Below are 18,124 nucleotides of genomic sequence, written 5' to 3'. Positions count from 1 at the left end.
TTTCTTTCTTTCTTTCTTTCTTTCTTTCTTTCTTTCTTTCTTTCTTTCTTTCTTTCTTTCTTTCTTTCTTTCTTTCTTTCTTTCTTTCTTTCCTTCCTTCCTTCTTTCTTTATTTCCTTCCTTCTTTCTTTATTTCCTTCTTTCTTTCTTTCTCTCATTCCTTCTTTTCTGCATTCCTTCTTTCATTCCTTCCTTACGCTTTCTTTCTATTTTCTTTTGTTCCATTCTTTCTTTCTTTCTTTCTTTCTTTTTTCATTTCTTTCTTTCCTACTTTCTTTCTTTCTCTCATTCCTTCTTTTCTGCTTTCCTTCTTTCATTCCTTCCTTATGCTTTCTTTATTTTTTCTTTCTTTCTTTCTTTTGTTCCTTTCTGTCTTTCTTTCTTTTTGTCTTTCTTTCTCTCATTCCTTCTTTTTTTCTCTCCTTTCTTCCTTTTCTGCTTTCCTTTTTTCATTTCTTCCTTACGCTTTCTTTCTTCTTTCTTTCGTTCATTCCTCTTTTTCTTTCTTTCGTTCCTTCCTTTCTTTCTTTCATTCCTTTCTTCCTTTCTTTCTCTCATTCCTTCTTTCATTCCTTCCTTCTGCTTTCTTTCTTTCTTTCTTTCGTTTGTTCCTTTCTTTCTTTTCTTTCGTTCGTTTGTTCCTTTCTTTCTTTACTTTCTTTCCTTCTTTCTTTCGTTCCTTCCTTTCTTTCTTTCATTCCTTTCTTCCTTTCTTTCTTTCTCTCATTCCTTCTTTCATTCCTTCCTTCTGCTTTCTTTCTTTCTTTCGTTCGTTTGTTCCTTTCTTTCTTTCCTTTCTTTCTTTCTTTCTTTCTTTCTTTCTTTCTTTCTTTCATTCCTTCTCCGCTTCCTTCTTTTCTGCTTTCCTTTTTTCATTCCTTCCTTCCACTTTCTTTCTTTTTTCTTTCTTTCGTTCCTTACTCTTTTTTCTTACTTTCTTTCGTTTGTTACTTTATTTTTCTTTCTTTGCTTCCTTCTTTTCTGCTCTCCTTCTTTCATTCCTTCCTTCCTCTTTCTTTCTTTTTGCTTTCTTTCGTTCCTTCCTCTTTTTTTCTTTCTTTCTTTCTTTCTTTCTTTCTTTCGTTCGTTCCTTTCTTTCTTTCTTTCTTTCTTTCTTTCTTTCTTCTTTTATTCTTTCTTTCTCTCCTTCCTTCTTTTCTGCTTTTCTTCTTTCATTCCTTCCTTTCTCTTTCTTTCTTTCTTTCTTTCGTTCCTTTCTTTCTTTCTTTCCTTTCTTTCTTTCGTTCCTTTCTTTCTTTCGTTCCTTTCTTTCTTTCGTTCCTTTCTTTCTTTCCTTTCTTTCTTTCTTTCTTTCTTTCTTTCTTTCTTTCTTTCTTTCTTTCTTTCTTTCTTCCTTACGCTTTCTTTCTTTCTTTCGTTCATTCCTCTTTTTTCTTTCTTTCTTTCGTTCCTTCCTTTCTTTCTTTCATTCCTTTCTTCCTTTCTTTCTTTCTTTCTCTCATTCCTTCTTTCATTCCTTCCTTCTGCTTTCTTTGTTTCTTTCGTTCGTTTATTCCTTTCTTTCTTTACTTTCTTTCCCTTCTTTCTTTCGTTCCTTCCTTTCTTTCTTTCATTCCTTTCTTCCTTTCTTTCTTTCTCTCATTCCTTCTTTCATTCCTTCCTTCTGCTTTCTTTCTTTCTTTCGTTCGTTTGTTCCTTTCTTTCCTTTCTTTCTTTGTTTCTTTCTTTGTTTCTTTCTTTCTTTCTTTCTTTCTTTCTTTCTTTCTTTCTTTCGTTCCTTCCTCTTTTTTCTTTCTTTCTTTCGTTTGTTACTTTCTTTCTTTTTCTTTCTTTCTTTCGTTTTGTTACTTTCTTTCTTTTTTTCTTTGCTTCCTTCTTTTCTGCTTTCCTTCTTTCATTCCTTCCTTCCTCTTTCTTTCTTTTTTCTTTCTTTCGTTCCTTCCTCTTTTTTTCTTTATTTCGTTCGTTCCTTTCTTTCTTTTTTCTTTTATTCTTTCTTTCTCTCCTTCCTTCTTTTCTGCTTTTCTTCTTTCATTCCTTCCTTTCTCTTTCTTTCTTTCTTTCTTACATTACTTTCTTTCTTTCTTTCCTTTCTTTCTTTCGTTCCTTTCTTTTTTTCTTTCTTTCTCTTTTCTTTCATCACTCTTATGTTCATTTAAGCAGAATTTTCTCTAATGAAGATGCTGTTATTGATTTCTTTGTACGAGTTACTCACAGATCTTAAATGCTTTTTTAAAATTTTAACCTTTTCAAAGTTCTCGATCTTTTGAAGCTGTACTTATGGGGGCAGTTTCCCAGACATGGCTTATCCCCTAGTCCAGGACTAAAATGCATGTTTGAGCTGCCTTAATTTAAAGGGGGAGGTTCAACGGACTTATTAAAAAAGTTATAGAGTTGTTTCCTCATGCTAAATGTAGGCAAAGTGTCAAAAAAGCAGTTGGATGTGTTACAGAGTATTTCTGTGCCGAATGCACTTCGCCAGGGTTCGTCCAAGTTTTTGAAAGTTTTTTTTTCAAATACGGGTCCAGCTGACATATCAGGGGTAAACCATACGTGTCACTTTTTTATGGGCACTTCCTACGGAGTAAAACACACCCACACGTCAATCAGCGGGAGAGCATGAACGGAGGACGCTAAGTCACGGGCATCATTTCACGTGCCAGCTTTTAATATCAAGACTCAACAATAGCACGAAAGAAGTCTTCTGTTTTTGGATGTGAACAGAAGAAAGCCAGCATTATGGAAACAGTGAATATAGTTTGTATATCTGGGGTGGCTGTGAAGTTTTGCGTGTTTTTGTTTAACGCTGGATTTTATTGAAAAGTTCCAACCCGGTCATGAGTTGCATGCGTTAAGCAAGACTTCTGTTTTATGTTGGAAATAGGCTCGTAAGTGCATATTATATAAAAGACACGAACACGTAGTGAATCATAAGTTATCCAGTCAGTGTTGTATAAAGTGTTGACTCGTGACTCGCTCCTCCCGCAGCTCGTAACTCCTCCTTCTAAAATATTCGTAGGTTATCGCAAAGAATCAGTAAAGCTGATCTGTCTTTTATAAATCTGATAAAACCAAAGCCTTTTCAGAGATATGAATGATGTAATACTACTTTATAGGTATTCTCGATTAACGTTAGATATGCAAAAAACAGCATGTGTTATGGGAGCTTTAAAAACACCTTGCCCTGACATATCTTAACATATAACAGTGCCATTGTTTTGTCTCAAAATACACACCAGTATTGTTTTTTGTAAGCTTTATAATGTTTATAAAAACTACTAAAATGTCCTAATATAACCAAGGCCTAGTCCTGGATTAATCTAAACCCTGTCCAGGAAACTGCCCCATGAAGTACTAAAATAAATGCAATGCTAAAATCTGTCATTTACTTTTTTTTTTCTATGAGGTCTGCTTATAATGTTGGTTAAAAAACTCAGGCTTTCAATCAAAAATATAATGGAAGATTGTATGAACTGACAACTTGATCACTTATTATAACCCATTTATTGTTACTTGATAATAATATTCATAATGTTGTTATACATGTAACACATAACAGTACTATCGTATAATCTATAATCTGACTGTCAGATAGATGGTGTCCTGTGATTCCAGCACAGCAGGTTTGACTCTACACCTCACTGGATCTGTGCGTGTGCGCGCGCGTGTGCGTGCGTGCGTGTGTGTGTGTAATTGATGTGTGCGCAGTAGAGTCGAAGCAGGTTAATGGTGTGGTTGTGGAGATAATCTATGCATTCTCTCATTATGAGGTGATAAATCTTGTTGAGGTTCGTGCACACATCTTGTGCGATTATGATGATGATGATGGGCTGTAGTGATTTTAATAGTGAAGATAGTTTTGTAGATTTTGTGTATATCCTTGCAAAAAGAGTGTAATGATTTTTTTACCTTGCAAATTCATAAGGAAATCTTTGTTGTCTTTTGCCATCTTAAAGGGATTTATCATTGCGTAACCATCTGGCCATATGCGAGACAGTCTGTGCTCGATTCATTCATGCTTTTATAGTCTGGATTGCGCATTGTAGAAAAGAAAAAATGTTTTTAAATAAACAAGCAGATTTTTAGTTCCTAATAAGATTGCGATTTACAACACTGAGGGCCGGTTACCCAGTCTGGTCCAAGACGAAAATGCTTATTTAAGCTGTCCTAACCAAAAACAGCTTGTGCTGAAAGTATATCAGTGCCATTGTTTTGTCTCAAGATGCACACCGGTAATGTTTTTGTAAGGTATGTTTATAAAAACTAATATAACTAAGGTCTAGTCCAGCATGGGGAACCATCTTTGAAAGTTCAACAAGAATTGAAGCACTAGTTAAGTTAAACACGTAATAAAAAGAGTTTGAGATTATATGTATAGGTCCAGCAGTTAAAATCATTCATTTGATCTCCGTCCATCATCTTCAGGATCTGAGTTACATTGATGTATAACACAAACACTATGTACTGTAAGTCACTATGTAGTAGGGTGATTCTCACGAAAACTTGGTTTTTAAAATGTTAAGCATGAAAATGTAAAAATTGCTTAAATTTACTTTTTTTCCCACCAGACATTGAAAAACAAAGTCTGGAGTAAATGGGAACATTAATTTAAAAACTTTTACTTATCATTTAACACTTTTTGTAACATAATTTAAAAAATTATTCCTAAAAAATCTCATTACCGCAACAGTCAGAAAACATCAACACTGACATATTTTCAAAATGACATGACAAACCTGAAAGAACATAATTTGGAGATTCTGCACATGCATTTAAAATCAAAGTATTATGCTTCTATTAATTAAATTAACATTTAATAAGCATCTGTTGCGGTAATGATAATCTAAATGTCGTGAAAGCATTCTGACAAGACAATATTTCAAATTAACTGTAAAAAATGATCTTACCTGGTAGCCATCTTGAAGTAACTGGTCCATGTGCTTGCTCACTCAAAATCAAACTTTATTAAAATTCTGTATGTGTGCTTAAACTGTTCTCAAAAAGTGTTGCGGTGGATGAGAACATCAGGCATGGACACATCATTTTCCTAATTTTTCTTCATTATTATTATACATATTCAGTAAATATTTTTTCTGTCATCTAAAGTAGTCTAGCAAAACATCCATTTATTTTCTTAATATTTTTGTGTTAATTTGATTAAATTACAACATAACGCATGTTCAAACACAGCCGGACACATTGCGGTAATGAGAATTTCAGCAGAAAATGAGATAAAATTTCCAATTATAAATTCTTATGTTGAAATCACACATTGTGCAAGGTAGAACACAGTATTGTGTTAATTCTGATGCTTTTTAATGTTACTATAGTACACATTTTAAAGCTAAAATCATTAGTGCCGTGGTGTTTCAATGGTTTCGTGAGAATCACCCAGTAAGTGTTTCTTGCATTAATATATTCTGACTCAATATATTTAGTCGTAAGTAGTCATAGACTACATGCCGTACACACACTTGCGTTCGTTGGCTTAGTATGTGAGATCTCCTGAGCTGATGGAGCGACTGAATATCACGTCTAGGAAAAGAGAGAGCGGGGGGAGGAAGAGAGAAGGAAAAAAGAGAGAAACACAATTGCTTTTAGACAGCGAGTGCGAGAGACTATTGTATCTGTATCGATTGCTTTAGTGTCTCTCTATCTTATACGAACACCATGAAACAGAAACAGATGAGGTGAACTTTTAGACATGATCCTTAAGCGCTTACGTTTGGAAAGATGTCCATACTTTTGGAAAAGTAGTACGCAGTATGTATGCAATATATCTGTGTGCATTGCTGACATCCGCTGAAGTATGCAGTATACAACAGTGATGTAGTCGAGTCAAAGTCAAGACCAACGCCAAAGATCAAGGGGTGGTTTCCCGCACAGGGATTAGCTTAAACCGGGACTAGGCCTTAGTTTAATTAGAATATATAACTAGTTTTAACAAACATGCCTTACTAAAAACATTACTGAGCATTTTGAGGTAAAACAAAAGGGCACTGATGTATTTTAAGATAGGCTTTCAGTTTGGACAGCTCTTACATTTACTTTAGTCTAGGACTAGTCTAACCCATGTCCAGGAAACCACCCACAAGTGTTTAGTCTGAGTCAAGGTGTAATATAAAGCTGGATGTGGATTTGTTCTTGATTCGTACTAGACACTCGATCTCTGGTCTTGGTCTAGACTAGGACTCGAGTTGGACTCGACTGTGACACTAGTATACAGTAAAAGCACGCTGTGTGTCCCACAATGCACAATGTCTTATACATCCAGTGACATAAAGTATATGTCAAAATTAAACATCAGCTTTTATTTTAAACATCTTTTAAATTTTTTCAAGACAGTAAACTTTTGAGTTCACGTGACGCTGACATTGGCATACTACACTTTCTTAAACATTTGTTTATGCATACTATTTCATGTGCTATACATTTTTTTTTACATTTATTTGTACTTTAATGCATACTATTTCGTTTGCTATATAAAAACATATATTGTACTTATTTGATCAGAAGTATTAGTATTACGTATAGTGTGATTGGAAACAAAAAATTAACATTTCACATAAATTAATGGGATTGATTTTTAGCGTTTTTTTTAAATAACATTTATGTAGCATGTTCTTGTTGCATTCTGCAAACTATTATGCATACTTCTTAGGAAAACTAGTACCATGAATTGGCATGCTGTTTTAAACATCTGCACTGCAAGAAATAATTTTCAAAAAAAAAAAATTCTTAGTATTTTTGTCTGGTTTTCAGTAAAAATATCTAAAAATTCTTAAATTAAGGTGCTTTTTCTTGATGAGCAAAATTACCCAAGAAAATAAGTCTAGTTTTTAGACCAAAAAATATCAAATTTAAGTGATTTTGTGCATAAAGCAAGCAAAAAAAATCTGCCAATGGTGTAAGCAAAAAAATCTTGAAATTTTTTCCAAACACTTAATTTAAAAAAAATTAAAGAAAAGTTTGCTTACCCCATTGGCAGATTTTTTTTGATTGTTTTATGCACAAAATCACTTAAGTTTTATATTTTTGGTCTAATAACTAGACTTACTTTCTTGGGTCGTTTTTCTCATTTTTTGCAGTGTGTACCTGTGATCATTGAGGTACTGTATAAAAAATGGTAAAGATTTATATTTGAATATGATGAAAGTCCCGCCTTTGCAAACTTTACTGTTTTTCCCTTCACAAAACTGGCATTGATTTCACTTTAACATCAGGTCAGTCTGCATACATTTCAGATGGGCACAGAGTGTCTTGTCAGGGGTCTGGCCGGCCAATTTAAGCAGTAACCTCCCCTCCGATGTCCGGCAGAATTTCAGTGGTGCTCGAGTTTGAGGCGACTGGAGTGAAACGGTGTTTGTTTGTAGGTGTTTTGTGTGGTCTGTGAAACTAATGCACATATCCACAGGCACAGGTGCCCTCTCTATGGGTCCAGGTGGCAGACCATTCTGCTCTCCGGCTCTTTCTTAATGAATCCGTAATTGGTTTGAGTCACCTGTGGAGAGGAGAATAGCAGGGGTGATGGGTCAGGTTACACCGGGTTCTGCTAGAGTCTGACCTGGCCTTCGTTGTGCACAGTAGTTCAGCACAGATCAGTGTGATTTTACTGTAACAGACACAGTGTGTATGAAGCTCTGACACACTATGTTGGGAATCATCACTAATTTTCTTTCGTTTTCAGATTATGAAAGCAAAATTGTATAATAGGGCTGTCAAATGATTAATCGCGATTAATCGCATACAAAATAAAAGTTTGTGTTTGTATAATTTATGTGTATGTTCTGTGTGTACTTATTATGTACATATAAATACGTGTACACACATTCATGCATGTATTTAGGAAACATTTACGTGTGTGTGTGTATATTTATTTATTTCGATTATAAATCACGATTAATCGTTTGACAGCTCTAAATATAATACACCAGTTTTCAGTGAATATATGAAGAGTTCAGATGCAAAAGCACGTCAAATCCTGTCCTCAGGCCAATCAGAATTTTTTTTTTGCAGAATTTATTAAGAGTCTAGTAAAAAATACTAATTAACAAGACACAATTAGCGTGTTTTGTACCATTATTGGCAAAAAAATATAATTGTATGTGCGTAGTATAATTACACCAAATATATGCCAATTTGCCAACAAGTTGAAAAAAATGCATTCTTCAAAAAAAATCATGTGCAACTTTTTAAAGGTGCAGTGTGTAAATTTTAGCAGCATCTGGTGGTGAGGTTTCAAATTGCAACCAACGGCTCGGTCCAAGGCTCAGCTCTCGCTTTTGAAACGCATAGAGAAGCTACGGTAGTCACCACAGGACAAACACGTCATTGTCAGAGACAACTTGGTAAACAAAGTTTGTCCGTTAAGGGCTTCTGTAGAAACATGGCGGAACAAAATGGCGACTTCCATGTAAGGGGACCCTCTGTGTATATAGATAAAAACAGCTAATTTTAAGGTAATAAAAACATAATGGTTCATTTTGAAAGGTCAAATAATAGTTATGTAGATTATTTTGCATTTCTGTCAAGGGATTCTTCTAAAAGTTACACACTGCACCTTTAAATGTATATAAATGTATCTTTCTTTATGTCTGTTTAAATTATTTACTGCAAAATATAATATACATTTTAATTCTGCGTATGCATCGATGCATACATCTTGCGGGATTTTACTTCGTGTCATGCTAATTTTTAGCTCGAGTTTGTATATTTTTAACTTGTGCGAAGACAAAACAGAGGCGAATAGCGCATGTTTTCGCGACAATCGGCCTCCCTATTCGCTTCATTCGCATTGCACGAGTTTGCACGAGTTTGCGTCTATTCTTGTCTTTGAATTGACTTTGTATGTAAACTACTTGCACAAATCGTTGAATTTGCGTTTGGGGTGTACACCCCATAAGAAGTTTTGGCAGTCAGATAGCAGTCCCTCCAGAAAAACACGATTATGCGATCGCATGATTCAATGCATAATCAGTTAAAGTTGGTATATTTATGGGGGGGGCACATTCTTTAAATACGCTGCACTTCCGCCGCATGAATTGCAGATTTTTTATAATAACAAATTACAAAACAAAAAGTCATGTGTATCTTAACAGAAAGTTGAAAAATGTTGAATTTACTTTACACATGCGCAGCCATGTCCCCTCACGGGACGTGAAGATCAAGTTCCCGCAATTTTGGCAAGTTTCCACAATTTCATCGCATAAAATTGCATAAATATCCCACATATTCCATAAAATTTTTTTAGAAAACGTGCCACAAGATCAAGGATTTTTGCCCACAACAATCACAAAAAAAAAACTCCAAAATGTCAAAAATTAGGGGTTAATCATGGTTATCACTTTTGGTTTATTTTGACACTTAAAATGTGATTTGCATTATGGGATATTATACAGTACAATCCTTGCACTAGTGCTTGGGTTGTTTACTATCTACCTGTCATCCAAGTATTACATACATGCTCTTTATACTATACATGTGCATTGGTAAATAATGGTTTTAAAAGGGGTCCTTCACATAGAAGAAACATTTTTGGTTCCCCAAAGAACTTTTCAGTCAAAGGTTCTTTATTACAAACATTTCTTTTGTACCTCCCCGTTGTCTGAAGAACATTATTTGTTTTTGTCTGAAAAAACCTTTGTGGCTCTGTGGATGTGAAAGGTTCTTAATGGAACCATACAACCTGACAAAAAACCTTTTATAGGGATCTTTATTTACCGCTGAAATAGAAACAGCTCTAGTAAGGTTTTGTGATTAGTGTTTGTGAAGGTGCTGTTGTGTGTGTATCGAGTTTATTAGACTCAAGTGATGATGCTAATGTTGTAAATTAACTTTTCTCTGGGTTCCTGTGCAGCTCTGTGGTCCAAACATACGGAGCAGATTTATTGATTTGAATGTGTTATTGTGTGTTGCACGGCCCTTAAGTGTGTCCTAGATTGATGACCTCATCTCTCTGCTGCAGGTGGTTGCATTGAGCCAGCGCAGTAAAGAGGCGGAGTCTGCATTCCTGGGAATATATAAACAGCTGATCGAGGCCCCAGGTGAGCAGCACACCTGTATGTGAAAACTCTCTCTCTTTCTCTCTCCTCTCTCCTCGCACACTCAAATAAACAAAACCATCTATTGATTTCACATAACTCCTAAAAACATCATATATACAACTATAAAAAATAAACACATTTCTTAGATTTTTGTAATAGCATGTAAAGATTGTTAAAAGGTTTATGTCTTATAAAACAAGAATTTCCTTGTTTTATTGTGATATATGTGTGAATTAAATAACCAGAGAGTCCAGAGTTCTCAATGTGGGTCCATATTCGCTCAGGTTATGTTTACTTCAGTGGGCCAATCAGAACTCAGCTAGAGGATGACCATGACACACACACACACACAGAGTTAAAGACTGAAAGAGTGGATTGATGGTGAAGTTTACAGCGGAGGAGAGATGATAAGACAGGAGAGTAAGGATGGGGTCTGTTTGATGGCACTATTGTGTACAGATTCATTGACTGAGTAACAGATGCTGATGTTAGATCAGCTGACTTTAAAGCTCTCCTTCGTTCTCAATATATATTGGGCCAATTCCAAATGGTCTTTTTGTACTTGTGAAGGGCACTGCAGGGAAAGAGTTTTAGATGCATTTTTTTCAGATGCATTTTTTGCTCTTTACAAAGAGCCTTTTTTGCGTACGAGGCTCATTTCAGTAATTTTGCCATTTATGATCACAAAATCATTAGGGGTTCATAAAGCCCACAATTCGGTTCATATCACGATTTTAGGGTCACGGTTTTCGGTTCTGTATGGTTCTTGTTGACGTTTTTCTTTTAATCGTTAACACTGCAGAAATGTACATAAGAATATAATATATAGCTTAATTATCCACAATTAAGGATGCAGTATTCACAAAATTGTTATATCTTGTAATCATGCAAAAACTGAATTTGACTTGACTTTAAGCACATTATTGGGATCATCTCTGATGAAAGCTAGGTAGATTTTGATACAGCAAGAGAGAAGACATCGATGACATGCTTTTCATTTACTCGGCAAAAAAAGGAGAATGTGTATTGCTATCTCTACAGGAACTTATGTGCCTTTTTAGCACACAAAGATTGAACTTGAAGCACACAAAAATTAAACCGAAGAATTAACTTGCATTTATCAAACTGCCAACTTCAGTGTAGCTTTAAAGGTGCATTGTGTAATTTTTAGAATGATATTTTGACAGAAATGCAAAATAATATACGAAACTATATTATCAGGGGTATATAAAGACCTTTCATAATGAACCGTTATGTGTTTATTACCTTAGAATGAGACATTTTTATCTACATACACCGAGGGTCCCCTTACATGGAAGTCGCCATTTTGGGCCGCCATGTTTCTACAGAAGCCCTTAACGAACCATTTTTTTACTAAGTTGTCTCCGACGATGACATGTTTGTCCGGTGGTGGCTACAGTAGCTTCTCTGTGTTTCAAAAGCGAGGGATGAACAGTGGACTGAGCCGTTGGTTGCAATTCACAACCTCACCACTAGATGCCGCTAAAATGTACACACTTCACCTTTAAGCCTTGTTTATACTCGACCCGTCCACACTAGTGCGAGGGTGCGCGCGGCAAAAATGACGTCAATGCGGGCAACCCTAAATTGTTCTTGTACATGCTAACCCTACTGAAAAACTGGTTGGCTGGTCTTAGCTGGTTTAAGCTGGTCCTGCCTGGCAAAGCTGTTTAGGCTTCCAGCCTGGTCAAACAGCCTGAACAGCTAAAACCAATTAAAAAATCACCCAAAACCCCTCTGAAACCAGCCTGCTACACCAGCTTAACAAGCTAAAACCAGGCTGGAAGGCCAGCTAAAACCAGCCAAATAGCTGGTTAAGCCGGTATACTGTAGCAGGCTGGTTTCAGAGAGGATTTGGATGATTTTTTTAGCTGGAGGCTAGAGGCTGCTTGACCAGGCTGGAAGGACCAGCTAAGACCAGCCAACCAGTTTAGCCTAGCTGGTCAGCTAAAAAATTGTCTAAATCCTCCATAAAACAAGCCAGCTAGACCAGCTTAACCAGCTAAAACTATGCAGGGAGACCAGCTTGAACCAACCAACCAGCTTAGGTTGATTTTAGTTGGACTTTTTAGTAGGGAGCCCTCGTAAATCTTTTATCTCACATTCAGAGAGTAAAAGTAAATCACAGGAAGGTGGAGATTAAAGGCGGGGTGCGTGATTTTTGAAAAACACTTTGGAAAAGGGAGTCGGGTTGACTACCAGAAAACACTTTTAGCCAATCAGCAGTAAAGGGCGTGTCTACTAACCAACATCCTTGCCTGGGTTGCGTATATGAGGCGGGTCTATCAAAAGAAGGTCCAGATTCTATTGGGGGTGTGTTTAGGTGATTTCAAATGTCAACATTGGCTTTCAGAGATCATGCACCCCACCTTTAACTTATACACTAAAAATCAATGAGTTTTGGTTAAATGTGAGCTTAGGATGAGTTGTCAATGATTTTTATTCTAACTAAAATAATTAAATGCTTTTTCTTTTTTACATGCCAACCATGCCATAACTCGAACAAGTGTCGCCCACCTGAGCACCAAAGCCACGCCTCCTCCAACACACACAAACTCGATAAAAATAAAGATCACTTAAATGTAAGGACATTTGTTTAAAGGTACAATTAATGTTTGGAGCCTTAACAATGAGCTTTGGTGCTCATGTGGGTTGTGTTATTTTAAACCTGTCTGTTATTGCTGTCAATAAAAGTGTGGAACGACAGCGCTAATGCACTTTTTCCTTATGATTTATCTAAAATGGCCTAGCAAATTACACAGCATGTGATATTCGGGTAACCTCGCCTTTAGCTCCTATCTGGTACAGTTCACACAAGGACATTTTTAATGTCGATTTTCATGGGTCACAGTACCTAAACACGGGCCAAGGTTCCTGCCGTTGCCCTAAAGCTGCGGCCTTGTGCGACGCGAACGTGACCCGACGCTTCACCTTCTGACAACGAGAGCTACGTTTTCATCTGTATCGACCCCTGACAGAAGCTGCCATCTGTGAGGAGGGGAGTCGGTTGTCTACAGAAACCTATTAATCTGTTTCTTCCCATGGCTTTGAGCAAGGTCACCCCCCTCCGCTCATGAGAAATGAACTGCTCCAGGTGCGATAAAGGACAGTAAACTGGCTCAGGTTACCGCTGTGCATCCTCCGTGCGTGAACTGTTTGGCCAAAATAAGTCAGATTACAGTATTATGGATATGTTGTAGTGTTAGACGACCTCGCACGCAATAGTTTGGGAAATTGAAAGGTTATTCTTTTCATCACATACTTTGTTTCCAATTGAATAATTTAAACACTTATCAGTACAGTTAAATGAACAATCTGAGTGTTTCCCATGTGTGTAGTATTAAATGGCTTCCTATTAGACATTAGAGTCTCGGGACCGCTGTTGTAACATATTGATGGTTAAAACAAGAAACACGCTGTTCATCAGTTTATCTATTTTGTTCATTCCTGGAGGAGGCGAACGGAAAACGCTGATGTCTTTCTTTTACCGTCTACATGCTAATCTCTCTCTGTGTGCGTCTTTCTGTCTATGTGGCTGATGTCGACAGAAACCCAGCGATCTGATGGCTCCCCGTTTCCATGCTTTAATGTTTTTCCTCTCTTTTCCTGTTTTGTCAGCAATTACTTAATCCCTGATCGTTCAGCTGCGTATAATTGCGGAAAAAACAACTGTAAAACAGATGCACGAGACGTAAAATTGTGTGCGTGGCAGCACGGCGCTGAAATCACACTGTTTTACTTTTGTAAGTTAAACACATTTTTTTTGTGTCAGTTTCCACGAAAGGCAACTTTCTGTGATCGTGCGGTCGCTTCTTTATGCTGTTTCTAAACTCGTACGATGCCGAACACCTCGCGGTTCGCAGGTTGCTCTTCTGGGAGGGTCTCGACGCACCTGATGTTGTTAACGGACCATCTGCTTCACGTTCCGAATTCGCTGTAAATAAACAGCTCGTGGTTATGTTTTCAGCGCAGTCATATTCATACCCTGCGGTCATATGGATGCTTTCCATTTCTGCTCGAGAAGTCAAAGTTAGACCCTCTAGAGTACAGCGACCCCCCCACCCTCTTCCTCCTCCTCACGTGTACAGAGAGAGAGATACGGCCTGTCACTCAAAAGCATCTTTTTTGTATCGGTCTCACCTGCGGAGGGCTGTTGCCAGGGGCGTAGCCGTAAGACAGTCGCTGCGGGTGCTCGCTCTTCCTCTGCCTGTGTTTTTGTACCCATAATCCCCTCGTGCCCCCTCTCCTCTTCTCGTTCCCCCACCCCTGTCTCCTTCATTACCCCTGAGGCGGTGACTTGCTCTTTTCATGTCAGTCGAGAGTTTTGTATCTTGAGGAAATCGGCGAGTACAGACCAGATTGAAGGAGAGGACTTTAGTCAGATCTCTGATGGCTCTGTTTGCCATGTAAATGTGCTGTTTGCTCTCATGAAGGTTAGTGTTAGAGTGCTGGCTAGTGGTGACCAGTGGTTACTGCTTCAACGTTCAGCAGGTAAAAGTTTAGGTCAGAAAATAAAACTCTGCCTGATATAACTTGCTTTTTATAACCATGCTTATGCAACTATAAGTGCTTATTTACAGTGCAATGAAAGAAGATGATTTATATGGTCCAGATATGACTAAAATAAAGGTGCTTTACGATGCCATAGAAGAACCATTTTAGGCTGAATGGTCTTTGGGGAACCAAAAATGGTTCTTCAATGGCATCACTGTGAAGAACGTTTTAACCATTAACTGTCCCGTGAGCGAGACACTTGCGTTTACTTCAATATTTTTTATGTAAATGTTAATCTATTACGACAAACTATATATTGTTGGAAAGGTCTAAGAATGTAGTTTTCATATTTCAAAACCATTTAGCAGTAATAATAATGCAGTGACTGTAATTTATTAATTTGTGACGGGTATGCAACAAACCTCACAGCAAACAACACAAACCATATTTTTTGATAATTTTATGTATAAAATAATACTATGTTGCATTATTTTTGTTTATTACCGTGGGTTCACACCAGGCGGTTTTGAGGCATCAAAATTGTGTCTACCGCGCCTAGTTTACCGCTTGAACAGTTTGAGTTTACTCGCTTCGTTCACGCATGAAATTCTAGTCATCGAAACATTCACGTGGAAATTCGCGTCATGAGAGAGGCTTCTGGGACTCCGCTTGCTTTCTGTAATCATGTCACTACTAGAGCAAGCTCCTGATTGGCTAACGTGACACGTTTTTCTGCCAAAGTTCACATTTTTCAACTCGCGCGTTTGCCGCGGCAACGGTCGATTCGAGCTATTCGCGCGACCTAGACGCGCAAATGACGTGGAATCCCGTCTACCGCGCTGCACTAAACCAACCCATCCTCACCCCATGACGACACTTGACCATTCGTCAATATGTGACGGGGAGGGTATACCTTTCGCGTCATTTTTTGACGAACTGGGGACTTCAATACTATTACGTCCGTTGCATTCTCTTTCCTATTTTCTTACCATTTTCGCGTCGGTTTAGGGTTAGATTTACATAATGACATCCCTACCCAAACCTAACTCTAACCCCAACGCCAGGTGACAACTGTCGTACCTAACTCTAACCCCAACGCCAGGTGACAACTGTTTAATTTCGCGTACACTGTTTAATTTTGCGTAATCTAACCCTAAACCGACGCGAAAATGGTAAGAAAATAGGAAAGAGAATGCAACGGACGTAATAGTATTGAAGTCCCCAGTTCGTCAAAAAATGACGCGAAAGGTATACCCTCCCCGTCACATATTGACGAATGGTCAAGTGTCGTCAAATATTGACGACATGGGGTGAGGATGTGTTGACTAAACGCCTCATTCGTGCCGCGAGACCTCCAGATGCGCGTCTTCACATTGACTTAACATTGAAATCACTCGCGCTTGTCGCATCTTCCGCGGCTGGTGTGAATGCAGCATTACACTGTAAGCCCAGATAAGTTGAGTTTACTTACAAAAAAAATCTTAGCAAACTTGCTGCCCTAAAAATGTAAGTAATGATTACTTAACAATTTGAGTGAAGTTTACTTAAACATATAAGCTGTTCTAACAACAATAACCTGGATTAGTTGACGTTACTACAAATTTGCGAGAAAACCTCTTGCACTAAATAACGTTAATTTTTACACAGGGTAAAACTAAACAGGTTAAGTTGTATTACAATTGAACATTTTAGTTGGTGTAGCAGACAAATCAAGTTGCCCTTTTTTTAATCATTTATATTACTTTTGGTGTTATAAATGGTATTATAACACAAAATTTATGACTGACTTTAGGTCAATCATTGAAAAAATGTGATTCTTCACAGAGACGCACACAAAACTGTGTTTTTGACACACATTATCAGTAATGTGGAAAGAAATACAACAAAATCTGTTCTGAACAGGCTTCATGTACGGTCACAAAATTATAATTTACAACAAAACAACATCAATAATATAAAGCTTAAACCTATATGACATTTTATTAACAAATATTAGTAAAAGTTTCTGTACATTTTTATTCTGTGAAAAAGGCGAAAATAATCAAACTATTCAGGCGCAAAGGATTATGGGTACTCCTCACAACATGAACTAATAATTTACTTGAATGTTTTAGTTTAATGGATTTTGTACCCTTAAAAATTAAATGAACTATACTTTATAAGTATTTGGTCCAAAACTCAAAATATTAAGTGATGTTAAGAGTGTACAATAAATTTAAACGGCTCTAACAAGATTTAATATTTTCACCTCCAGACACTTCCGTAAAAAACTTTAAAGTGTCTTCTTTAAAAAATGCTTTTACCTTCAGAAGATGAAGTTTAAATGTTTCTGATGTTTTCAGATGTGTGATGTGCCAAACAAAGTAGTTCCTCATGGTTCTGTAAGAAGTTCTGAAACTCGACAGTATAAGTTTGTAGTTTGACAAACTTTCGTAACTTTTTAAAACACCATAGTTTTATACCGCTGAAAGCAGTGTATATACACACACACGTTTTCTTGTAGAGAAACAGGGTCCAAGTTCTTGTTGTTTATGGTTTTGAGGTCCTTTGGGAAAAATGTTCAATGTCACATGTTTCATCGGTGGTTTACACTCTGGGCGTTGTATTGTTAAGACTGTGTGTTTCTTTATGTGTGTGTGTGATCTCCATGGGCCGGCAGAGATTATGTACTGATGATTTGTAAGAGCAGTAATAAACAGTAAAGCCCAGGAGATGCTGGAGATGTTTAATAATGCATTATGTTCATAAAAGTGCTGCTTGGCCAATGGGTCCCTAAAGAGCAAAACCCCATAGGGAGAATACTGAAGTAAGTGTGCGTGTGTGTGTTTGTGTGTGTGGTTCATAAATATCACCTTTCTCTGTGTGCATGCTTTTTATGCAGAAGTCTATATTCTTTAATCTATATTCTGGTCTGTACTATAGCTAGGACTCGGGTTCCTCCATTGTAAGTCTATGGAGTTTAATGTAAACATAAATCTGACCACAGATGTTGAATACAAAGGATTTGTATTTTGCCCATAACACTAATTATGCATAAGTAATAGTAAGTTATGCTTCCCTTAGAAGCACTGATCATGACTCGACACATCTTAAGGGCCGGATATAACTTTTTCCGCCGAGTATAACTTTTTCCGCGTCCGGCTCGCACGCGTCCGCACAGCTTTACAAGTATACTACAAGTATATCCGGCTACGCGCGGATAGCCGTGTTTGACACATACGCAATACAAATGATTTCTTATTCAAATTATTACTCTACCAGGCACTGATTCAGGAAATTTACACTACATTAAAAAATGAGTATAGATAAAGAAAAATAGTGGATCCACCATTGCAAACAAAGTTTAGAACAAACAACAAGAAAACAAAGACCATGAATCAAACGTTATGGTGACAAAAATGCTCCACAGCTTTTGTTCTTGGAAAAAGTGAAAATAAAAGAAGAAAAGACGATGGTGCGTGTGTGCAAACACTGTCTATTCACTCCAAAAAATGATTTTCAAGAAATAAAATTCTTAGTATTTTTGTCTTGTTTTGAGTAAAAATATCTAAAAATTCTTAAATTAAGGTGCTTTTTCTTGATGAGCAAAACGATCCAAGAAAATA

The 18,124-nt window shown here is 37.0% G+C and overlaps 1 protein-coding gene across 5 annotated transcripts in view; it reads left to right on the top strand.

The window, feature by feature from the left end:
- cux2b (cut-like homeobox 2b) overlaps nt 1-18,124 on the top strand; it is a 190,274-nt gene that overhangs the window by 133,307 nt on the left and 38,843 nt on the right. For 3 of the 5 annotated variants that reach the window (XM_073868112.1, XM_073868111.1, XM_073868110.1), the window contains exon 4: nt 9,926-10,019. The exons of 1 other annotated variant lie outside the window; for it this stretch is intronic. In XM_073868112.1, coding sequence (XP_073724213.1) covers nt 9,926-10,019 — 94 coding nt within the window. The remainder of the gene's footprint in view (nt 1-9,925; nt 10,020-18,124) is intronic. One more of the 5 variants, XM_073868109.1, reaches the window with a different exon arrangement.

This window comes from Misgurnus anguillicaudatus, chromosome 5 (genome assembly GCF_027580225.2).
Source record: "Misgurnus anguillicaudatus chromosome 5, ASM2758022v2, whole genome shotgun sequence".
Lineage (NCBI taxonomy): Eukaryota > Metazoa > Chordata > Actinopteri > Cypriniformes > Cobitidae > Misgurnus > Misgurnus anguillicaudatus.
This window is presented reverse-complemented; position numbering and strand designations above follow the sequence as displayed.